A 25,156-nucleotide genomic window follows, 5' to 3' on the forward strand; every position below is an offset into this window, starting at 1 on the left:
CTCAGCTTGTATGATGGTGAACCACTTTCCAATGTAACTGAATTTCGTAGTGTGGTTGGTGCTCTTCAGTAGCTCACCTTCACTCGACCAGATATCGCCTTTGCTGTCAATCAGGTATGTCAGTACATGCATCGTCCTACTACTACTCATTGGATCGCGGTTAAACGTATCTTACGATATCTGAAGACTACTCCTGACCATGGTTTAGTGTACAAGCCAAATTCTTTGAATCTTGTGGCTTATGCTGATGCTGACTATGCTGGTGATCCTGATGACCGTAAGTCTACTGGGGGTTACTGCATTTTTTTGGGCAACAATCTTATCTCCTGGAGTTCAAAGAAGCAACGCGGGGTTTCTCGTTCGAGCACTGAATCTGAGTATCGGCAACTTGCGTATACTGCTGCCACCATTTCCTGGTTTCGCAAGTTGTTTAATGATCTTCGTATTCCATTATCACCTCCTAAAATTTGGTGTGACAATATTTCAGCGATCTCTTTGGCATCTAATCCTGTTTTCCATACTCGCACTCGTCATGTGGAGGTGGACTATCACTACATCCGTGAAAAGGTAACTCATCGCGAACTTACTGTGGAGTTTGTTGCCACCCAAGACCAACTTGCCGATTTCCTTACCAAAGGTTTGTCCACAGCACGTTTCAATTTTCTTCTGTCCAAGCTTCCCGTTCGTTGTCGACCGCTCAACTTGCGGGGGCGTGATAAACCATCCAGCCCGCCAAGAGGAAATTCAAATATTTCCTCTGGCCAACAGAAGCCGCAACAAACGCAACAGCAGCCGCAACAAATGCAAGAATATTTAAAAGATGCTGATGAGTCCTAGCTGTGAACTTATCTGATTTTTGTATTTTGGATTAATCCATTTATCACTTGTAATTATCACTTGTATTATCTGTTTATTATACAAGAGTTTGTTCTACATCAAACTCTCTTTTGTAATCTCTATATAAGGATGAATATACAGAAGGGATCGTACCCGAGCAAAATTATACTCAACCTTTACTTTCTATCTGTAACTATGTCCCCATTTTAGCATGACCGCTCCTTTCGTTGTCTTCAGACTTGTTACTATGATGGCAGCGTTTTTTGCAGTGGCTGTGCCGATTGAGTGGGAGATTTGGTGTTTGGCTGATGTATCTTTTTTTTTTTTTTTTTTTTTTTGGTGTGGCTATTTGTATCTGGACCGTTTTAAGTTGTTAAATGAAATGCATTTTTATTACCAAAAAAAATAAAAAAGCTTCTAAAAAAAATACTCATGAATAAATTTTTTCTTTTTTTAATCTTCAGTATAAAAACATGACCCTTTCACTAAAGGGACACTCAACATACACATAATAAAGAGGCATTAAAAAAAAGTAGTCATGCACATCCTATAACTGTACTTTTAGACACTCTTTCAATGCTATGTCATTCACGTATTTCATGTCAATATTTCAAATTTAACAACCAATATATAAAATATTTCTATAACAGCCAATTCTCTTTTTCTTTTTTTTTCTTTCTTTTTTTGTATTACACTTGTTTTGAAACAATTTTTAAAAGGGTCATTAGAAAAATAGATCATTATCTTTATCTTTAAATTAGAAAAATAATAATAATAGAGAATAACTTACATGAATGATTTGGAAAAAAAACTTACATAAAATAATTTAACTGCTTCCCTTGCATCTCGTTCAATGATACATTTATGTAAAGAAAAACTTGCATGCATTAATTCGCAATTAAACATAACATGTAAAGAAAATTTTACACATATAATCCATTACGAAATTAAAATACTAGGAAACTGTGAATTCGTTCAATGTAAAACTTTCTTGTCACAAAAAGCAAGCACAGAATAAATTAGGAATAAAATAAGAAGAATGGATAAAGACGCATGAGGTGGCACTGGCCCCAATCCACCTTGTCAATCCCATGTTTAGTCTCAGCCCACAGTTTTTGTTTATGTTTTGGTTTGACCCTTTCGCTTTCGCATTTTGGATCTCCTCCACTCTCTCTCACCATCCCTTTACCTCTCATCTCCTTCTGTCTCATGGATTTCTTCTTCTCAGTCTTCCATTGATTTCTTCACCGCCCATGCCTCTCGATTCTCAATCGCCACAATTCCTGGGTGTTTATTTCAAATTTTGAAGTTTTCTCTAATCTGTTCATCCCCAAATCTTGACTTTCAGATGATTAAATTCATAATTTCTTATTTTTTCCAACACACTGGATTCTGGGTTCTGGGTTCTTCTCTGTTTTTGAAAATTTGCATATAATCCGATCTCGGTTTTGTTTAAATTGATCTAAAAAAAAAAAAAAAAACCATTTTTGGTAAAAATTTTGGTGTTAAAATTTCTGGGTTTCTCTGAAAATGGTGACTGTGAATCTGGGAATGCTCCATTATGTTCTGGACCATGTGTATGGTGCATTCATGCACAGAACGAAGATAAGCCCTCAATTTTTTTCGAGAGGGTGGGGCGGCTCAAAGCTTGAGTTGCTCGAGAGGATGATAAAGCAGCTTTTCCCGGAAGCAGCTGGCCAGAATTGGCCTCCCGCTGTGATCCAACCCACTTGGAAAACTGTTTGGGAGAGCAAGACGGCTTCTCTCAGAGAAGGGATTTTCAGGACGCCTTGTGATGAGCAGCTTCTCGGTGCATTGCCACCTGAGAGTCACCGTGCAAGAGTTGCATTTCTTGTTCCGAAGTCGGTTCCTCCTCAGAGAATGGCCTGTGTTGTTCATCTTGCAGGTATCGTCGCAGTTATATCTTTTTATACACTGATAAATTAGGATTGACATTTTGGGATTAATGTATTACTGGTGGGTCATTTTATTGTTTCTGTTCTGGTTATTACACAAGAATGTAGTATATCAAATCGTTGGTAAATTTTTGGTAGGTTGGATTTACACTACCGGTTTGGTTTATCGCTACAAATATGAACTTTGAGCCTAGCTTACTGATGAAATGCTGTTTTCGGCCTCAAGGCAAGTAGCGGTGAACTTGGCACTGTTCATTGTGTTGAGCATTGAAATTTCAGAATTAGAAATCAAATGCTAGAAACATGATTTGTTTATTTATTTTAAAGGTGTACAATTCAAATGGGACTGTCTTCGACTTGTATACTTGTCTCAAAGAGTCTAATATTGAGTTTAAAGTGTTAACTAGTTTTGGGAACTATATTTGGAACTGTTCTTTTTTCCTTGAAAGATTGATGAATATGGCCGTCGAATGTACTTGGTTTGTTTCTCTCAAGTATGTCATTGCTTTGAAACTATATTGTTGATTGGGAAATGTGAGCTATTTCAAACTGCTCAGTGTCAAATATTGGATGATCACATAGACCAACTTCTGATAGAATTCCTTTGTAGTAGCACTTAATGGAATTTCTTATTTACCCCTTTGCATTACAATTTGCGATTTCTATTTTGCAGGAACTGGGGACCATACATTTGAACGAAGGTTACGTCTTGGTGGACCGTTGCTGAAGGAAAACATTGCTACTATGGTGCTTGAGAGGTATGAATTTATTCTGCATAGTGAGACACCTTCTGTAACTGATATCAAATTTTTACTTGATTATTATTTGTAGTTTCCAGCGTTTGATTAAGGTTGATATGTATTGCAGCCCTTTCTATGGACAAAGACGTCCTGTAATGCAGCGTGGGGCAAGACTCTTGTGTGTTAGTGACTTGCTTTTATTAGGAAAGGCAACCATTGAAGAAGCTCGCAGTCTCTTGCATTGGTTAGACTGTGAGGCGGGATTTGGCAAGATGGGTGTTTGTGGACTTAGTATGGGTAAAGACTCAACTCCATCTCTTGCTATAGCTTTGAGTAGAGGTTGGAAGAAGTGGTTCCCATATTTCTTCGGTTTAAATATATGTTTCTTTAAAATTTAGACTGGTTTAATTAGTTTCTATCTGCTTGAAAACTGAAGCTGTTTTTAGTTCTGACTTTGGAATAAGTCAATGAACTTTTCCCGAGAACTAGAACACTCGCAAACTTCATTTAATTATTTTTCTTTTGGCCCAAAATATAATGCTTGTGTGGAACCTAGGAGGAGTACATGCTGCGATGGTTGGATCACTGCACCCTACACCTGTTGCAACCCTTCCTTTTCTTTCTCCACACTCAGCTGTTGTGGCATTCTGTGAGGGAATATTACAGCATGCAACTGCATGGGAGGCACTGAGAGATGATCTTGCAGTGCAGAAGGCTGCAATGACTCTCGAGGAGGTGAGAGAACGGATGCGCAATGTCCTGTCTCTCACAGATGTCACACGCTTTCCGATTCCAAAAAATCCCAATGCTGTGATATTTGTTTCTGCCACTGTAAGTACTTATGAGGTTACCTTTCTACCCATTTGTTATTAACCCATGTTTAAGATTCTGTTAGCGTTTTCCCATTTCTTAATAGGAACCGTTTTCCATTTCTTGATAAAACTCGACCACTGTATACAACTCCTAGTAAGTCATTATGGAATTTAAAAGTTCTGCATCAGTAACATAATCAGTTTCCAGGGTTCAAAGTGTTTTCCGTCTAAATTGTGATGTAGATAAACTGACCTCCATCATTTAACGATGATGAATACATATCGATCTGGTTTGCAATAAAGCGACGTATCTTTTTTTGTCTTTTGGTTTTTGTGCCTTGCTTAGCTTTACCAGTCTTTCCTTTAACTGCACTCATGTTTCAGGATGATGGGTACATCCCGAAACACTCTGTGCTAGAGCTTCAAAAAGCTTGGCCGGGTTCAGAAGTAAGATGGGTCACTGGCGGGCATGTCTCATCTTTCCTTCTCCACAATGGTGAGTTCCGGAGGGCCATTGTTGACGGACTTGACAGATTGCCATGGAAGGAGTCTCCATTGTGACATTAGCATCACTTCCGAGGACGACCCTGCACTTATTCTGATGTGGTAATCTTCACCTCTAATTTACACCAAACTTGTAAAAAGACTGGATATAATTGACATGTGAAACACCCCCATAAAGAATTGGAAAACGGGTTCTTCGTTCATGAAATATCCATTTCCTGATGTATTTTCAAATCATCTATTTCCTGTTGTATCTGATTTCCGACGTGTTGAACAATGTGCTGGTTCAGGAACATTGTATAGACAAGATTTACCAGCGGAGTTTATTATGTTTCCGTTTTCAACAGGTAAATCATCCGCCAAAGTTTGTTTGCTCAAATTTTTTCTTTTGAGGGATTATTCGCGATAAATGTTTGTGTTCTATGTGCAGTGGCAAAATGCATAAACGAATCAGTAGGTAAATTAATTTATATGTAGGTAATTACATGATTCAACCAATATTAATTGATTCAAAATAATTGATTGTAATTTGACAAAAAAAAAAAAAAAAAAAAGTGATTGTAAAAGGAATGAATATGCCTGATATTTTTGGGGAAAGTGCCAAAAATGACCTTTGTTTTTTTTAATCTTTAGACTAAAATAAGACAAACCGGTCATGCACACCGTGCACAAAAGTGAAATGATGAAAATACTTGCATATAAATTGTAAAAACTTACAGGTGATGATGTCATTTTTCTGATTTCGAAGAGAATTGTGAGGTCTGGGTGTTTGGGTTGAGCTAAGATTTGTGAGCATATTATGTCCATGTCCTGTATATAATGTGTATTTCTAACTCGTTCATGCAAAACAAGATTTCTCCTTCTCCGTCACTACCAATTAAACCCATATGGACATTTATAGTGCGTATTAAATTTTAGAAAAATTCTGTTTCTGTTATATTGTTTTGCATGTTGTGTGCATATTCTATACATATCCCGGAAATTATATATTAATAAAAAAAATTCAAAAAATAGGTCATTTTTAGCAAATTTCCTATCGTTTTTTTTTTTTTTTTTTTTTTTTTGAATATGGGTAAATTAATTTATGTATGTTACTAATATTTATGATACAAGAAAAGTACAATTTCCATATGGGCTTAATTGCTTATCATAATTAGGGTGAGTAATAACATTTATTGATATAATTAGGATTTTGTGGCATAAGTTATGAATATGTTGTAATAATTGGTTATATATATTGTTTACATGGCAATCTATTTGAAATTTAGGTTTTTTATTTTTTATTTTTATATGTAGATATATATTTTAACAAACGATATTTTCTATGCTAAAGGGGAGAGGGATGAGCCTCATGGTGCGTTAGCAATAATGTGGTTCAAATTTTTCTTTTGCAAGAATCTAACTTAATATCTCTCACTTACAAGTGAAGAGGAATACATCTAGACCGTAGTACTAAGTGGCTAAATTTAAGTTTTATTTGAATGTTTATAATTAGGTGGGTTTTTGTTTGATTCATTTAGTACTATGGTCTAGGGGTGGGCAAATGGGTACAGGACCCGCAAGTCGGGACGGGTCCATTTTTTTTAGAATAAACAGGGCGAGGAAGGTCGATGATATATACAGGGCTGGGTGGATCCAAATCTTCAGACTCATGGGGCCCTGGACCGGGCCGTTTCTATAATGTAATGGTTACTGCTGGAAAAAAAAAAAGCCCACTTATTTGAATGAATGGATGGGCCCATTCTTATAATAATAATACAATGAAATTGGGCCCGTTTCTATAACAATGATACAAAATGAAATTGAATGAAGGAAATTGCCAATTCAATTTCCTCTCGGCCTTCTTTCTCTCTGATTTCGAAGCCTTCCCAGGCTTCCAAAGCCTTCTTCAACTCCAAACTGAAACCCACCAAGTTCATATGTCTCTCATTTCTCTCTCACTCTCTGCAAGTCCATAAACCATTCTGACCGTAACCTACTCTCAATCCTCCCTTGATTTTATCGAAATCTCACTTAGATGGACGAAGATGGTGCATGGCTCCAAATCAGAGAAGACAGTAGACTTTAGATCGACGAAAATGGCGACAATGATGGCGTAAGGGACGTGCTTTTCATCATCAGACTTGGAAAAGATGGTGTTGAAGGCGGCGTTGTCCGTGGCCGATGGTTTTGTCCTTGGGCATCTGGGTTTCGCGACGTTGAAGGAAGACAAGTTAAATGATGTCATTCCCTTGGACCCCTGGACTCAACCCGAACTGGCCCGTTTCAAATGGACTGGGTTATGTCTAGTTCCAACTTCAAAAATTTCAAAAACCGGCCCACCCCGCCCCGTTCCATTTTAAAGCGGGTCTGGTCCGGTCTCTTTAAATTTGGACCTGGCTCAGCCTGTGCCCACCCCTACTACAGTCTAGTGGTATTCCTCTTCATTTGTAAGTGAGAGCTTTTATGTTCGATTCTTGCCAAAGGTGAATTTGAACCGCATTATTGCTAGCCCATTGTGAGGCTAAGCATACCCCCTCCCCTTTAGTGATATCGTTTGTTTCAAAACAATAAAAAGTAAAAAAAAAATGTGGATTTTTGTTTGAAGAATAGGAATTTCAAGGGTCTATCTCTAAATAACCCTTACATAAACTAATCAGCGCAAGTGGCTCTAAAACAAATCCATAACCCTTATTTTTGGATTTGGATCCCATCCGTACCCAAATTGTGGGGATCTTAGGGATCCTCATATCTTGGCCATTCATCGTGCATCGTGCGGTCAGAAATCATTTGACATTTTTATTTAAAATTAAACACAAATAGTACTTGAAGAAAACTGTCGGCATGATGTACGATGAACAGTTAGGATGTGGAGATCCTTAGGATCCCCACAAAGTGAATCTATAGAGGATTCTCTTCTCTTATTTTTAAAATTGTTTGTTGGTTCTTTGCAAATTTTGAAAATTCATTTTCTGAAGTTTTTTCAATCAATGTTGTCAAACTTTCATCCAGTCCTCTGCTTATAGAAGAAAGCTTTCAGGTTTGGATCCTTTTGTTTTTTCGGGTTCGGGTCAAAATGATCTCATCTTGCTATATCCTTTTCGTGGTTCCTAAAAATTTGGTTTAAAGTTGCAACCATTATATTACATGATGAGTGCATTCATAATTCTAAATTTTTCCAAATTCTCAAATTCCTTTTGCGAGTTTTGGGTACTTAAATACAACGTTTATGTTTCCTGTCTTCCGTGACTTGAAATTGGTGATCTATGTTTACTTATTATTATTATTATTATTATTACAAACTAGAGTGAAAATGAGAAATTGAACGTAAGATCTCAAATGTAAGGATAAACGTTCATAATTATTTGAGTTACAAGTCTTTTTAATATTTTTTTTTATTATACATTGTTGGCGTATCTAAATCAACCCTACTTTTCCCTTTTTTTTTGGTGTTATAGCTCTAGTTTGTGCATGATCTTGTGGCTAATTTCTTATATTTTTGTTTTTAATCCCGACAAAGTTTTTATCGAGGCCCATTATGCACACTATATTCAGTTTGTACGAATTCTGATTTGCTTAGTGAATATCGTACCTTTGTTTCAAATCTTCACCCCTAAGATAGGCTAAATTATTTTAAATTTGTTTTTCGTATATTCTCGTAATTGTATAGTACTCTTAACGTAATCGTACATTTTTATCCTTCATAGTCAGCCCGAAGCCACAGAGCTGCTGTCCTAACTTTTCTTGAAGGTCAACTGACCCACACAAAAGGGTCGTCTTCTCCATTTTTTTCTTTTGGGAAAAGATGCATAAATTATTAAAAATGGAATATATATATATATAAAATTAGAAAAATGGGACAATTTGTGAACACTTAAAAACTAATTAATTGAAGTGTTTAGGAAGTGGGGAAACTTTTCTTTATTTGTGCATTTTATTGCACTAAAGCAAAGAATAAAAGATCCCTTGATTATGAAATAATATTAAGTTTATATAAAGCTGTTTACAATTGATGAGAGCAGTATTTACCTAATTAATTTCTTGCAAACAGAGTTTCATGATGGCCAAATCATCTTTGGCAGTTAAAAACTGGCTCTGTATATCTTCTAGCAGTCTAGCTTTGAGGGAATAATAACTCTGAAAGCTTTATTATGTTCCGGTATATGACATGCACCAAACAAATGAAATATTGGAACCCAGACTAGGATTGTTCAATGGCCACGTATTATTCATACAACGGTGCATGCTAAAGAATCTCTTGAAAATATCTCCATCAAACATTCATTATCTTTCCGAAGGGAAAGGCAGCAGAAAATGAAGATTATTGCTATAGTGCTCTTCTTAGCAAAGCATATGAGGTTCTGAATAATATGATGAATATATAACAAAGTGCTTCACATAGATTGTGTCATTAATTCCCAAACCTAACTGACGATAAATTCTTGCACACGTTTATAAAATTGTGTAAATAACATCTCTCGCAGTAACCTATCTTCCGACTAGCACGTCAGAAAGTTCCCATGAGAGCAAAATTGTGTACATGCACTCGTCGAATGCAATAATGCATCCTAACCAGTAACCAACTAAAAAACCCTCAATTTTTTTCTAAAGAGGAGAAGAGCAACATTCTCAATCCTAAATTATATCTAAATTAAAGAGAGAATAAAGTAAGAGAATAATGAACAAAAGCATCTTCGTGTGCAAGGTGACCTTCCCTTGAGCTTTCTTTCTGCAAACTGCTTTTGCTTTTCTTTTAAGCTCACCACACTCCTTTAAACTCTCTCTTTAATCATCTTTATCTGTTTTGCTTTGCATACGTTAGCTTTGCAGCAGAAAGAAGAGAACTGCCCGAATAGTTCAACTGATGCACTTCAAGCAAAATTACAAGATTGCACTGGTCATGCATGCTGGATTCTTCAAAACAACCAAGGTAGGGTGAAGGGTAATTTGGGCTGTTCATCATGAAGTTTGACAATTTAAATAAAAAAAGGGGAGAATATAGGAAAGTGAAAGTTGCACTAAAATCACAATGTTTTGAAACTTTGGAGTCCAAAAGACCATCTTTGTCCTCACAAGTGGGGCATCTTTTTATCTCTTTCCAGAAATATAGAACAACTAATTAATCGACTCTATTTGTTTTCTTTACAGTTTTTTAGCAGTGGCATTATTTGGTCCAATACAAAATTTAAGCATACAAATAGTAAAGAGGATCGCTATTCAGACTCTTTCAAAAGCAAGTATAAACGAGAGTTATTAACCCATATAGTATTTGCCTAAATATTTAAGTTGCAGCTTGGGCTCATTATAGCACAATATGATAATAAAGAAGAAACATTACGATCGGATGTTAGTATGTCTTGCTTGAACTTGCTTTTAAGAGGTTCGGAATGGTGGTTTAGATAGTAAATACCTTCACTATCACACTTCCTCCATGCCATTGTCATTTTCAATCAATACTTTGATTAATCTTTATACAATCAAAGCTAACAGAATTCCTTTTTGGTTTACATGACAGCAACGAAAAAGGAAATTCCAAACTGGTAGTGGAGGTGGCAGATGCCCTAAAAGTTTGTAGACAAGAAAATGCAGGATTCTGACTTGCTTGTAGAAGGTGACTCTTAATACCACAGAAGCAGTATTCAAGAGTACTGTACCTTAAGCATCTGTAAAGCCGGGAACAGCTCAAATTCACAGTCGTGAATTTACTCTAAGACGAGAATCATTGGCTAGAACATACAAATCTAACAGAGAAGGTGAGGATTATCAAAAGAGAAACGCTTGGGATTCAAGGTTTTCTTGTGTGCTAAGGTGAGAGGAACCTGAAATCTATATCTGAAATAGAGCTAATTTTCTGCAGATATTTTTTACAATTATTACTGATGTGTAACTGTATATGTGTTTTTCAGGTACTAGAGAAGCATACAAAGTTGCACCAATGAAGTCACAAGCAGCACCTAACCAAGAGGACTACAAGTTGAAGGACACGAAGCCCCAGCTCGGGGAACGATGGCCACATGGAGGACTTCGCGGTGGAGGAGGGTGGATAAGCAGCGATAGAGCTACGAGCACTTACGATCTTGTTGAGCAGATGTTTTATCTATATGTAAGAGTTGAGAAAGCCAAAGATCTTCCAACAAACCCCGTGACGGGAAGCTGTGATCCATATGTACAAGTGAAGCTGGGAAATTACAAGGGCAAAACAAAGCACTTTGAGAAGAAGACAAACCCTGAATGGAAGGAAGTTTTTGCATTTGCAAAAGAGAAGATTCAGTCTTCGGTACTCGAAGTTTATGTCAAGGATAAAGGGATGGTGGCAAGAGATGACTACATTGGGAAGGTGGTGTTTGACATGCATGAGGTGCCGACTAGAGTTCCACCAGATAGCCCTTTGGCACCTCAATGGTACAGATTAGAAGACCGGCGAAGAGATACTAAGGTTAGAGGAGAGGTGATGCTTGCAGTTTGGATGGGTACACAGGCTGATGAAGCTTTCCCAGAAGCCTGGCACTCAGACGCTGCTTCAGTTCACGGAGAGGGAGTTTTCAGCATTCGCTCCAAGGTTTATGTCTCGCCGAAGCTGTGGTACCTCAGAGTTAATGTAATCGAAGCTCAGGATGTGGAGCCACACGATAGAAGCCAACCACCACAAGCTTTCGTCAAGGCTCATGTCGGAAATCAAACACTTAAAACAAAGGTATCTCCAACCAGGACAGCGAATCCCATGTGGAACGAAGACTTGGTCTTCGTAGCAGCTGAGCCTTTTGAAGAACAGCTTGTGCTTACAGTTGAAAATAAAGTGAGTGCTGGAAAAGATGAACATGTGGGAAAAATAAACCTGCCGCTGACAATCTTTGAGAGGCGGTTGGATCACAGGCCAGTCCATTCACGTTGGTTCAACCTTCAAAAATTTGGTTTTGGTGCTTTGGAGGGAGACAAAAGGCACGAGCACAAGTTTTCGACCAGGGTCCATCTCAGAGTCTGTCTTGAGGGTGCTTATCATGTACTAGATGAATCAACCTTGTACATAAGCGACGTGAGGCCTACTGCCAGGCAGCTATGGAAGCATCCAATTGGGATTCTTGAAGTAGGGATCTTAAGTGCGCAAGGACTTCTTCCAATGAAGAACAAGGATGACAAAGCAACAGATGCCTACTGCGTAGCCAAGTACGGGCAGAAATGGGTGAGGACCAGAACAATAATCGAAAGCTACAGTCCCAAGTGGAATGAACAATATACATGGGAGGTCTACGACCCTTGCACGGTGATCACACTGGGAGTTTTCGACAACTGCCACCTCGGTGGAAATGAGAAACCAATTTCTGGCAGTGGAGCTAAAAATGACTCGAGAATTGGCAAGGTGAGAATTCGGCTATCAACCCTGGAAATGGATCGGATTTATACAAACTCTTATCCGCTTCTAGTCCTACAACCATCCGGATTGAAAAAAATGGGGGAGCTCCAATTAGCAGTAAGATTTACATGCCTTTCACTAGCTAATATAATTTACCTCTACGGCCACCCCTTGCTGCCAAAAATGCATTATCTGCATCCATTCACTGTAAATCAGTTGGATAGTTTGAGATATCAGGCAATGAACATTGTAGCCGTGAGACTTGGCAGAGCTGAACCACCACTAAGGAAAGAGGTTGTCGAGTACATGCTAGATGTAGACTCCCACATGTGGAGCATGAGAAGAAGTAAGGCTAACTTTTTTAGAATTGTCTCTCTATTCTCCGGCCTCATCTCCATGAGCAGGTGGCTTGGTGAAGTTCGTCATTGGAAAAACCCGATCACTACTGTTTTAGTCCATTTCCTGTTTTTCCTACTGATCTGCTACCCTGAATTGATTCTGTCAACTATCTTTCTCTACATGTTTCTCATCGGATTATGGAACTTTCGCTTCCGTCCAAGGCATCCGCCTCACATGGACGCTAAACTTTCATGGGCAGAGGCAGTTCACCCGGATGAAATGGATGAAGAGTTTGACACCTTCCCTACGTCTAAGGCTCAAGATGTTGTGAGGATGAGGTATGACAGACTACGAAGTGTGGCGGGAAGAATTCAGACAGTGGTTGGAGACATTGCAACTCAGGGGGAGAGATTTCAGGCGGTCCTTAGCTGGAGAGACCCAAGAGCAAGCAGCCTGTTTGTATTTTTGTGTCTAATTGCCGCTGTGGTGCTCTACGTGACACCATTCAAGATGATTGCTCTGGCTGCCGGCATTGTTTGGCTAAGGCATCCTAAATTCCGAAGCAAGCTACCTTCGATTCCAAGCAATTTCTTCAGAAGATTGCCATCTCGCGCGGATAGCATGCTCTGAAAATCACGAGGAGGTAGACGAGGAAATACTATCTAACTAACATGGATCTTCTAGTATTTGCAAATTGATGGTTGTTCTGTTGAAAATGAAGTTTCTTGGAAGCAAGGCAATAAATTTTTATCCTGCACTGTTGTATTGCGGGTTTATGAATAATATGAACACGCAAATAGCGTAGTAAATTTGGTTGTGTTTGAGAACTTATGTACATTTATTCGGTTGAATCCCATCTCAATCTATCCTCGAGTCAGAGAATTGATGAGAAACAGGTGAGGAATTGATCCTTAAATTGTTAGCTGTTAGAGAGGAGGGAAATTGGTAAGAATCGAACGCTGCATCATGGTGCATAGACATGATTGTTTTCCGCTACTGCAGTAAAGTACTATCTGCCTAGTGCACCTCTTAAAATACACATGTTAGTGTTCATATTTTTTTAGCCATTAGATCAATGTGAAAGGTGGTTATTAAAATTTAAAGCTAAGCTCAACCGGGTCAAAAAGACCCAGTCGGATAAATTGTGGCCCATCTAACTCTCTCTGTTCTAAGTAATACCGTTCAAGATGACTGCTGTGATTGCAGGCATTATTTGGCTGGGGCATCCTAGATTCCGAATCAAGCAACACATGGTACCAACCAATTTCTTCAGAAGACTATCATCTCGTGCGGATAGCATGCTCTGAAAATCATACACTTCTTCAGACTTCCAGGTGGTCCCAGGACCACCCGGGTCCATAATCGGATCCGCCTCTGGTTATTTCTCATATTGCTAATTAGTTTTACAATGGAACCTCAACTTTCAACATTTTCTAATATTTGTCTTTTAATGTTTGTTCTGTTAAAGAGAAGTTTATTGGAAACAAGGCAACAAAATTTCATGTTGAACTGCTGTGTTGAGGATTTATGCATATTATGAACACGCAAACGTTCGGTTGTGTTTGAGAATTTGCGTACATAATGTGACAGGTATATAATGCTAAGGGGTGAGGGAATTAATTGTCATCTACGATATTTGAACTTAAGATCTATTTCAAAAGGAATAGAGCTACACCGTAGTACAGTATCGTCATTTTTAAGTCTGATAACATCAAACAGGATTCAATGCCTTAAAATGACATTTCAACATTTTTTCATGGCACAAAATGGGCAAAAATTTGTCAAAAGACTCAAAACTAGTAAGGGTGGAAGGACTAAAATTGGTAAGATGCCTATGTACAAGGTTGTTAGTAACGGTTTTTTCACCACAAGTGACACATTGACATCTTAACCCCGCCGTAAGACATAATTTGACATTGAAACTTTAAAACGATATCACCCATAACTTAACTAATCATTTCATTTTTTCCTGCAAAAACGTTTGAGGTGATTCTCACGTCACCCTTTCTAAAGATATTATATTGACGTAAGTTCATTTGCAATTACGTTGTCCTTTTGGGTAGCTTCAATGCCACTCAAATTTTGGAAGCACGCCTAAATTTTTAATATGAAGTATCGGTCTTCTTTAACACGAAATGGCTATCGAGGCCAACAAAGTATGCGATAGCAACATCAAACTGATAATTATGTAACGTTTTAGTAGTCAACAACCAAAATATTAGACTTTCAGCTTTATATTAGAAACCATGAATTTTATTTATCCAAATTTTATAATTTTTTGGAGAAACTTCGTTTATGCTTGAGAGTGTAAATAATTTTTTGATTCGTCTGCGGTAATTTAATAGTAACAAACTGAAATGTCAAGTGTTGTAAAAAGTTTGTTCTTATAAGAATCTAAATTTTTAGATGCTCACGAGCGTAATAATATTTTACACTAACTTCAGTTAAAAACAGAAATAAAAGGCAACAGCAAACGGCCATTAAAAATTTTGGGCCAACAAATTCAAAAATCACCACCTGCATATAACTAAACCGGCTTTGCTTTTGAATTGAAGTTAACGGCTATAAACTAATACGCGGAGTCTCAAGTCTAAACCCGCCCTTTACTTCCTTCATTAAGTCGTCATCTACCTCTCATTCACTCTCCGACGTCAAATCTCCTCTCTCTCCCTCTCTCTCTCTCTCTCTCTCTCTCTCTCTCTCTCTCTCTCACATCAAATTTCAAGTTTCAAGCGATCGATCAATGGTGTTTCAGCGTTCCTCGTTCTCATTCCGAACATCGGACTTCTGGGTCTCTGTGAAGCTGCAGGGATTCCACGCCCCGCCGGACCCTAAGGCCCAATTCGTCGGCGAGCTTTCTCTCCGTCAGGACCAGATTCATCAAAAGCGCTTCCATACCCATGTTCTCGATGAATTCCCACTCGGTCCCGACCGGTACGCCACGCTTCGTTTTGCTGCCCGCCAACTCGTACACTCAGAATTGCACGCCCACTTACGCTCTCTCTCCTCTTCCCTGAGCCTCGATCCTTCCATCTACGAGGCGTTAGCACCCTATATCAAATCTATGGCCTTGAAACTTGCAAATCGTAATGGCTCGCTGGGATTCATCATGGTGACTCAACTTGAAATCCTGTCTATTGATTATGTCGACGACCTGTTCGATGATTTGTCTGACTCAATGGGTTTACTTGCAATTGGTAGTAGCAATGGAGGTTCGACCTCGTCATCGTTCTCATTGGATTTTGTGGTTGAGAAATTGGGGGCGGAGAGAATTTTGGAAAGGGGTGATGGCGACTTGGGTACTTGCAGTATATGTTTGGAGGAACTGTCGGACGGGAAAGGGAGTGAGCTCATTCGGATGCCGTGCTCTCACGTCTATCACCCATCTTGCATCCTTCGCTGGTTCAACATGGAGAAGAAGACGTGCCCCAACTGCCGATGTCAATTCCATGCCCAGTGAGTGACCCAGTTTTGTTGCCGCTTTGTCAAATCCAAGTTTGTGGTTATTAGTAGTGTAGTTACTCATCAATTCTTTAGTACTCATTGATTCCTTTTTTATAAGTTTCTTTATGTGTTCTCAACTTTGTAAATCCTTTGTACAACAAAAAATCGTAGAAATTTAAATAGATTTTCCGTCTGTGCTTACAATTTACATAGAGACCGGTTTTCATTTACTATTTATTTGTTACGATAGGTGTCTGTTTGTTTTAGCTTTATCTCTGCTCGTGTTTTCCTTGTGGAATTCTAGTCCGTCCTATTATACAATTTCTTTTTCTTGAGTAAAGATTTCATTTTTCCTTTGTTTTCAGAAAGAAGGGGAAACAGGTTTTTTGTTTTTCGTATAAAAACTGAAGAAGTAGAAACTGTGCGCTTGTAAAAAGGAGGATGAATGCAATATACATGATTTAATCTTGATCGTTTGTCATGAAATATTATTATATTGATATGTTTATGTATGAATACTCTTTTCGATTAAATATGTTAAACATTTTTGCCGACTTCTGATGGACTCCCAATGTGTTTTTAGGAGTACCATTTTAGTTGATTAATCTTATTCTCTAGTCGTATATGAATGTATTATTGCAATAGATCTTCACCCACTTTGAACACTGAGCTGGAACTAGCATTGCTAAATCAATTTCAATTGGTCTGACCAGCTAAAATTTGTACTCAGAGATCTTCTAGTAGAAAGAAAGCATGATACTATGGCTGGTTCTGGTTTTGAAAAAGCGGAGGACTGAAAGAAGACTTAATAAAGGTAAGGAAATTGTTACCTGATTTGCGGTCAAAGCAGCTTCTTGTAATTATTATTTTTTGTTTCCTTTGTAGTTTTCTCCTGGAAATTTGATCTCATAAAGAATAATTTTGTAAAGGTTCATTTCTTCCTGAAGCATAGAGAAGAATATCCTTCAGATGTTGGGTTTCGACTTACCTCATGGATCTTAGGTCTTTGTGTTCTAGCTGTGTTGTCATTATCATGACAGCAAAGACGGTCTTCCTTGTACAAGAACCCTCATTGATACTCGAACTTCTTCCGGTAAGGAAATTTCTAGTCTGCAGCTTTGGTTAGATGTCACTTCTTAAATGCCTTCAACCACACACGAATGTTGAACATATTTTGTATTCGGAAGATATCAACGCCATATGGTTCCCCATCCAATATGGTGTTTTCCATGTTTTTTCGTATGTTTGTGGTGCTTTGATGCTATTACCAATTCACAAGTTCTCTTTGACAGATTCTCAAAGAATTTCCTTTGCTGCTAAGCTATCGCCTATCAGTATTAGCTCTCCCCCAAGAGAAACCAACTTCTGCCAGCAGAACTAAAAATGACTCGAGAATTGGCAAGGTAAGAATCCGCTTATCAACCCTGGAATGGATCGCTTTTGTTTATTAAATGCAGATATGTGTAAAATACATTCAATAAAAAATCTGACCATCATACAGTAATAGTACTAAGTAGTAATACTAAAACCAGCCCCCGAAAAGTGAACTACTAACCAAATTTCCTAAGTTAAGTAGGGGCCATCACATTTGTCTAACTTTTTAAAGGTTTCCGAGTGTTTGGGGGCATGATGCAGAGTAAGGCGAGTGTTTTTAAGCTATATTAAAATAAGATCTCTTATTTACAAGTGAAGAGAAATATCATTAGACTGTAATACAAAGTGGTAGGTGGTTATTATTAATTATATTGTTATCATCATGAGGATTGAACCCCTTTTATCCTTCATTTTGTGAAAATAAAAGTTAATTTATGTTGTTAGGGCCTTCCTCTTAAACCCCGCCTCTCAAGTCCGAAACCTGCAAAAGAGATGACACCATATCAATTGACTAACATCGATGTGTACAACATTGTGAGATCCAGACCTGAAATGGTATAATCATACTCAATTAGTGTGTTTGCCAAAGTGCCTGTGATGCCCACGTCAGAAAGTGCGAGAGAAAAACTAAAAAGTCGGGAAGAGAGTTTCTAAATAATAGAATTCGTGATTATCAATTTCCTTATTTGACTTGGCTATTTATAGTGAAATTTTTTCCATAAGTCGTCTGCTAGCAGGAGAAGGCAGGCCGACGAGCGTAGCAGTCTTCCTACTGGTTGAGAAATATTCCTTTTCAACAGATGCCTGGCAGAGAGCATCAAGATGTCGCTCACTTGGTCTTGGACTCGGTAATGCAAGAGCTAATCGCTTATAAATATGGAGTCGGGAAGGAAAGTACTTGACCTTGTTTGATACTCAGTAAAGCATTCCTAAGTTGTATACGTTCTTGTCCGATTTCAGACTTTCATAGTTATCGTCCGTCGATTCTTTACTTGTTATGATCAATTCCGGTATCTGAAACTCTGTATATAGTTACTTTGCGATCATAATTTATTCACGATTGAAGCGGATTAAATTTGTTTTTGCGAAATAATACCTGTTTGTGTGCAAAGAAATCGAAGAAATTTGCCGATTTCTAATGATCCAGTGAAAAATCAAAATGACCCAAACAATATCTTTGATATGCCAGTAAAATGAAAATACAGAGTACGCTGATAATCTGAAAGAAACAAGTCGAAGAGCACAAAATGATCCTAAAAGACAAGCTCATGAGGCTTCATGCCTGCCTTCAGAGAGAACCTCGCCGCTAAGTATGTCTTCAAGTCTGGGACAGCCTCAATGGACTTTATCAATGATGCATCCACACTCTTCTGTTCATCTTTCCTTCCTTGTGGGAGCACACTCTTTTCCTACAATTTGTTGTTTGGAAAATATTAAGAGACAACATAAAATATTGCAACGGAATCAGGCACGGTGAACATTATTCTCCAACAGTTTACAAGTGGACAATCTGTATAATCTTATCCTTTCATCTCAGGGTATTCCGTTGCATGATAAAAATAATACGCAATATTAGAAGACCGCGACTGCACTGCCACATTGAACTACTTTAAAGTCCATGAAGACAATAGCAATAATGGAAGAGACGCATGAATTTGTTATGTAAATGAAGAAACAACAAATCTTACCTCCTTCTCGGCCTCAAAAAACTCTCCCTCGCCCTTCTTCTTCTTCTTTTCAACTTCCTTTGCAAAATATTTGTCATCAAACTTTTCTACATTCACCCCAGAAATGTCAACCTTGGTGGAAGTGCCAATCACATAAGACTGATTAACGCGTCTCAAAGGAACACCATTAATTTTAAAGGGTCCTGCGATGGAATAAAATCAACACTCATGTTAGAAAGAAACTTAACAAGTTTCGTGAAGAAGCATGCAAAAACTGGAAATACACATTCAATCGTGAGGAATCATGATTGAATGATGCAAGGTGCAGAGATCACATTCTCGAGAAATACACATCTACATGAATTAGAGAAAGTAACCATGTAAATTAGGTATCAGATGACACTACGCAAATTGACACTCTTTCCCCCCAATTCTCTCTTTCATGCATCAATCATCGTCCCAAAACAACTTTGCTGTGTGATACAGCTTCAGAAGAACAAATCTAACACCACATCACTCACAGTACAAACTACCCTATTTGAACATACCCCACTACAAAATATCCTGTTCAATGGGAGAGGAGCATTCTCCCAAGTGCATAAGCAGGGGGCGGTTTTGCAATATTTTACAACGAAGGCAACCTTCTTTTCTGCACCAAATTTGACTGGTGCCGCTACAAATCAAGGTTGTTGGCATTTGGCCGAAATAGTATGGACGTTATTACGCATTTAGAAACCTCTATTGACTGGCATTCAAGGATTCAAATGTATCAAATGGTCCGAGTGAGTTTATCAAACTTGTTATTCAGAAAATGAAAAAAAATAAGATATTACTTCTAACATAAAACAAAAAATAACAGTAAGAATACAACCATTCAGCTAAAACCGAAAAGAACTCGAAACATAAACACAACAGGAAGTGTTTGCATGTAAAACGGAAGTAAATCTCACCAGTAACAAGAAGCAACCCAGATGGAAGCTGCTTAAGAAAAACAACTCTCTTGCCCTTAAACCTCCCAGCCAATATAATCAACACCGTCCCTGGTGTAATACTTGCCCTGCATTCAATCAACCATGTCACAAAAATAAAAATAAAAATTAACCCATAAATTAAACCCATTTTCTTTTCTTTTTTTAATTTAAAAAATAAATAAAAATTTGAGAAAATGGAACCTGAGCTTGGTAGGTTTGGGCTTGCGTTTGTTGACGAGTGGCTTCTTGACGTCGTCAGCGGGGTAAAACTTCGGGGGCTTCTCGGGTGCGGTCTCGGCCGCCGGCTTCGGGTCATGGCATGGGAAAACGCCGCCGTTTTTGGCCTTGATAGCCCAGAGACCACGCTTGTGGTACATTTTGGACCTCGAGAACTTACCCACCCCACGAACCAGATCTGGGTTTCGGGTCTTTCGAGGGTTTCTTGCTTTTGCAGCCATCGCGACTCTCGCAGTGTTTCTGTCTGAAACCTATGGCTTGCGATTTGGGAGAGAGAGAGAGTGCGGTTGAAGTAAAACCCTAACGGCGGTTTAAACATTTAATTAAATGATTTTTTTCATTGGGCTCATCGGGAAAATGCGGGCTCTTTATCAATCTGGCAAGGCCCAAGCGTTGCCAACCTTTTGCCATCTGATTGGGTCCGATCAACTTAGAAAATCTCCAAATAAGATGTCAAATTTTAAACATAAAATTTGAATTTGACAGCTTATGTAGCATTTTGAAATCTTTTAAAAATTTTCTCTTCATCCGATATATCAAATTAAATATTATTTTATTACACTAAAACACAATCCACGTATCCACAATCATCAACCTAAAACAACGCTAAACCAATTTGGGCCAAAATCCGGTCCAAACCGGATCTCAATTGCTCTATTAAAGTAGCAAACGATGACGACGAAGAAAAAATCTGGTAAAGTAGCAGACAATGATAACGAAGACAATCAAAACAACAACAAAAAAGGCGAAGTTGGCTCAGCAAGTCGAGCGAGTTGTGGGAATTGGGTGGCAAGTCGAAGCGGGAGGGAAAAAGAGTACGTGGTGGCACAGCAACGTCGAGGCAGCAGAATAGCGACATGCAGAGCTCGACGAGCTTGTCGAAGAGGAAACAACGTCGTGGTAGATGACAGCTTGGGGAAAGAGTGAGAGGGGTAGGAGATAAAAAGAATAAAAAAAAATTTGAAGCTATTGTCAACTTTGACAGCAATCCCCTTGCTGCCAAGTCATCGCCACATAAGATTGACATATTGGTTGGAGAATATTACTGTAGTTTTTTTTTTACTGTTATAGCTTATGTGGATATTTTGTCATCTCCTGGACATGTTCTTAGCATTTTCAATGAAAATGTAAATTGTAAAATTTAAATTATAATTGATGGATGATGCAGTAATTTCAAGTTTTAGAGCTTTAGGAGTATTTTTGCTCACCATCATTTAGTGTAATGTATGCTTATCACCTTATTTATTACCGTTAGATGAGTTTAAATTTCAAGATTCGTGTAGTGGATATGCACAAATCTCAAAATTTAAACTCACCTAATGATGATAATTAAATAGAATGGTGAGCATACACAATACCAAAGGATGGTGAGAAAAAATCCACTCATTTAAAAGAGAGGTCAAAACTGTCACATAGACATTCAATAGTATAAAATGGTAAGAAACTCTCTCCAACTAAGCATTTAGTTCCTTATGCAAAGTTGAGTCATTTGAAGGAAAAGCCTTCTGGCATCAAAATTGACAACTAATGTCAATTGATTTAATATATTTTTTTTATCGGGGTGACACAATTCATAATAAATGTTGTATGTTTCAAATATTTGATTGTTTGGACCACAAAGAGATTAAAAAAAAATTATAGGACAGTTTTATTTAACTTATCGAGTGTAGCAAAAAATTGTATATAAACGTGAAATTGCGACAAAAGCCATCAAATATCATTTTGATGTTTTACATTTGACATCTTCTTGGACATGCTTTATGTCAAATTTAGTGTTTTTCCAATTAAATTGTCAAATATACATTTTTTATTAGTATAGAGCCTTAAAAGAGTGTATTTATTTAAAAAATTGTTAAAATAAAATTTTTATTGGCTGAAATGCTAGTGGAATAAGGGAATTACTATTAAACGAATCAAAAAATAAAATTGATGTTGCCCTTTTATTGATGTCAAATTTGACTCTTAATCACAAAGGTTTCAGATTCAATCAACAAGTAACATTTCAGTTAGAAACTTTGAAGGATTTTTTATGTCCAATATGCACTTAGAATTTGACATCCCCTTTAAAGATACTTTTAAATTCAAACATTAGGACGACCATATGTAATTTTTTCTCTCTCAAATATTTTTCTTTAGTCATTTAATAGAAGTATTACGTCTTGAAAAGTGCGAGTAAACTGATGGTGGTTCATGCCCACGTTTTGGCATCTGAGAAGACTAGCAGACAGACTTGACCATCGCGGATTAAAATGTATACAATTCGAGGGTCTGCCAAATAGAAAACTTCGAAGGAGCAAGGCTAGGACGTTGAACATAACTCTTGTACCTATCAATAAGTTACTTACCATTTCTAACACAATATGTTTAAAAATGTGATATATGTGGAAGACGCACACTACAAGAAAAATGAGCTTTGGGTACAAAATAAAGGGCACAATTGAGAATTTTGTGTCAGTTTGACCATCAAAAAGCTTAAACAATTCCCATTCCATAGAGGGCACCATCTATTGTGCCCAATGTTAAAAAAAGCAGACACAAAACACTAATGGGCACGGAAATCGTGTCGAGTGGGATCACTTGACAACTTTTTTACTGAAAATGGGCACAAAAAATATTTTGTGTCTATAAAAATTATTTGTCAAATGCACTATATGTTCTCTCTCGTTTGTCTTTACCTCCACTAGCACACCAATAATTAAAATTTATAAAATTGTGGTAAATAATGGTATGAAGCTGTTTATTACCGTGCAATATTTTAGCCTCAAAATAAGTTAGCAATAATGTTGTTCAAATTTGTTTTTCCCCAAAGCTGAACCTCAGTTCTCTCACTTACAAGTAAAGAAGAATACCACTACACCATAGTACTAAGTGACATGTTTTAGATTTACAAAGGATCATTTCCAGGTGCAATGAATGTTTGTTAGATTCGTATCTTTTTGAATTGCTTTTTGGATTGTTATCTTCTTGCAGGTTTGTTTTTTATACTTGGTGATATGGTTTTTGGTTTTAAAGTCCTACCTGCAGTGACACATAACCAACAATTGTGCCCTTAGGGTTGGTCTCTGTGCAAAAGTTAGTTGGTCTTCAGATAGACAAATGAGTTAATAATTGTAGATTCCTTTTTATGACACTAATGATAGAAATTGTGTCCACTAAATATTAATAAATAATAAATCACTCTACTTCTCATTGGGTCTTCAAATAGAGAATATATTTTAATAATTATAAATTCCTCTTTTCTGACACAAATGTTAGAAATTGTGTCCAGTAAATATTAATAAATAATAAATACTCTATAGCAAAAGAATATGTTGGCACAATTATGGATTTGTGCCTTTATTCTACTATAAAACGTCCACACACTCCCTTACTAATTTGTATATGGAAATTAAGAAGGTTGCTTCATACACTTATGTTTCTTTTGAATTTGAGCAAGTTCTACATCATTGAGAATGGCGGACAGGCGACGTCGTGGAGTTAGAATTGGAACTGAATCTCCAGCATCACATTTGTATATTGCTTCCAACATTACAACAGAAAATTCCAGAACGAATCCTCCAGTTCAGCGTCCACGACAACCTGTTAATGTCGGGCGCATACCTCGTTCTTTTAATAATCAGTACATTCTTACTACTTTTGCTGATGGTCGCCTTGGCTACGGATTACCCTTCAATAACGGATGCGTACGCACACCTCAAGGACGTGTATTGCCAGCATGGGCAAACCCAGGTAGGACAGAACAATATCCTGTCAATTTGGTTTCTGCTGAAACAACAAATGAACAGTCTACCAGTTCTGTCGTTATTATTGAAGAACCACGCACTTATCAAGCACAGATTCGTCCTAGAGGTATGTCTCTCCCACAGTTGAGCTCACGAAATATGCAGAATGTTACCGTTGAGATTTTAAGCAGCGATGACGAGGACAATTAATATATTTTGTATTATGTTATATTTCACTGGTGTACTATGAAAATATAACTATCTTATGCTATGCTAGAGTCCTCTTGGGTCCTTTTATCAACTTATGTAGTATTACAATATAATAATATTTTCTTTCTAATTGGCCCATGATATAGATACTCCCAACATTATATATTTTTTGGTTTATAATTATGTTTCCCGGTTCATACAAAAAAGAAAAAACAAAAGAAAAACGAAAAGAAAAAAAGAAAAAATTAATAAAAGAACAACGCAAGCCTTTTATCATGCTAAACACAATTAACCTTCAATAGAGCTTCAAAATTAAAACAAAATTGGACTATAACTAATAATGGCTTTGTGAAATCCCATCCTCGAAATTTCACTATTAATTACATATCTCGTTATTTAAATTCGTATTTCACGTTTACATTATTTTCATTAGTTAATTTTAATTCCATTGATTTTTGGAATTAAATCGAATAACTATCGGATTTGAATTTTCGTAATCAATCTTTAAAATTTGTTGACCTTTCAAGTTCACAATTGATGTTTTCAAATAGATCTCGAGACCACGAACGCACAGATGAAAACCATTTGCGAATCCGGATTATAACGGCATAATTACAAACATTTGAAGTCGTTTCACTAAACTATGGATTTAAATGAATATAAACTCCCACCTTGTGGGAAAGAGGCCATTCAGGCCAAAGGGAAGGAACCAATAAGTTATGCTATGCTGGACTCCACTTCGGTCCTTTTATCAACTTATGTCGTATTCCAATATAATAATGTTTTCTTTCTAATTAGCCCTTGTAGATTTACTCCTAGTATATATTTTTTTAGGTTATAATTATGTTTCTCGTCCGCTTCATACCGCAGAATTCAGTGAATTCACAGTGTGGCAAAGCAAAGGTTATGAGACATTACCAGTAAACTAAAAGATAGAAGAAATGAAAAAAGAAAATAAAAAAGGAAAAAAAAATGCTTGCTTTCATACTTCCCCAACGCCCATTACCAGTAAACTAAAAGAAAAAAGAAACGATAAACCAAAATAAAAAAGGG

General features: G+C 37.3%; 4 protein-coding genes across 11 annotated transcripts; 3 read left to right on the top strand and 1 right to left on the bottom strand.

Annotated features, from left to right (window-relative positions):
• Window positions 1–1,894: 1,894 nt before the first annotated feature.
• Window positions 1,895–5,188, top strand: LOC137745685 (uncharacterized). 5 transcript variants are annotated; one of them, XM_068485685.2, is made up of 6 exons: window positions 1,895–2,743; window positions 3,427–3,511; window positions 3,621–3,790; window positions 4,050–4,339; window positions 4,690–4,911; window positions 5,100–5,188. In XM_068485685.2, the coding sequence occupies exons 1-5, from the start codon at window positions 2,368–2,370 to the stop codon at window positions 4,864–4,866; spliced, it is 1,098 nt and encodes a 365-aa protein (XP_068341786.2). In that variant the 5' UTR covers window positions 1,895–2,367; the 3' UTR covers window positions 4,867–4,911; window positions 5,100–5,188. The 5 variants fall into 5 exon arrangements, with proteins under 5 accessions (XP_068341786.2, XP_088537650.1, XP_088537651.1 ...); XM_088681524.1 differs by having other exon boundaries at window positions 5,157–5,188; XM_088681525.1 differs by having other exon boundaries at window positions 4,050–4,324.
• A 4,417-nt stretch (window positions 5,189–9,605) lies between these two features.
• On the top strand, window positions 9,606–13,287 carry LOC137745978 (FT-interacting protein 1). Its single transcript, XM_068486014.2, has 3 exons — window positions 9,606–9,718; window positions 10,304–10,596; window positions 10,695–13,287. Exon 3 carries the CDS (start codon window positions 10,724–10,726, stop codon window positions 13,106–13,108), a length of 2,385 nt encoding a protein of 794 aa, XP_068342115.2. The 5' UTR covers window positions 9,606–9,718; window positions 10,304–10,596; window positions 10,695–10,723; the 3' UTR covers window positions 13,109–13,287.
• Window positions 13,288–14,861: 1,574 nt separating this feature from the next.
• LOC148692459 (uncharacterized) lies at window positions 14,862–18,371 on the top strand. 4 transcript variants are annotated; one of them, XM_088681882.1, is made up of 6 exons: window positions 14,862–15,934; window positions 16,653–16,736; window positions 16,808–17,015; window positions 17,215–17,325; window positions 17,741–17,962; window positions 18,002–18,371. In XM_088681882.1, the coding sequence occupies exons 1-2, from the start codon at window positions 15,222–15,224 to the stop codon at window positions 16,717–16,719; spliced, it is 780 nt and encodes a 259-aa protein (XP_088538008.1). In that variant the 5' UTR covers window positions 14,862–15,221; the 3' UTR covers window positions 16,720–16,736; window positions 16,808–17,015; window positions 17,215–17,325; window positions 17,741–17,962; window positions 18,002–18,371. The 4 variants fall into 4 exon arrangements, with proteins under 4 accessions (XP_088538008.1, XP_088538007.1, XP_088538009.1 ...); XM_088681881.1 differs by having other exon boundaries at window positions 16,852–17,015; XM_088681883.1 differs by having other exon boundaries at window positions 16,636–16,736; window positions 16,852–17,015; window positions 17,215–17,962.
• Window positions 18,372–18,456: 85 nt separating this feature from the next.
• LOC137744874 (large ribosomal subunit protein eL6) lies at window positions 18,457–20,507 on the bottom strand. The gene is made up of 4 exons (XM_068484683.2): window positions 20,136–20,507; window positions 19,914–20,020; window positions 18,985–19,166; window positions 18,457–18,705 (listed from the first exon to the last, which is right to left on the bottom strand). The coding sequence occupies exons 1-4, from the start codon at window positions 20,390–20,392 to the stop codon at window positions 18,550–18,552; spliced, it is 702 nt and encodes a 233-aa protein (XP_068340784.1). The 5' UTR covers window positions 20,393–20,507; the 3' UTR covers window positions 18,457–18,549.
• Between the last annotated feature and the right edge of the window lie 4,649 nt (window positions 20,508–25,156).

The sequence above is a fragment of the Pyrus communis genome, chromosome 12, assembly GCF_041283825.1.
Source record: "Pyrus communis isolate YQ-2024b chromosome 12, ASM4128382v1, whole genome shotgun sequence".
NCBI classification, from domain to species: Eukaryota; Viridiplantae; Streptophyta; class Magnoliopsida; order Rosales; family Rosaceae; genus Pyrus; species Pyrus communis.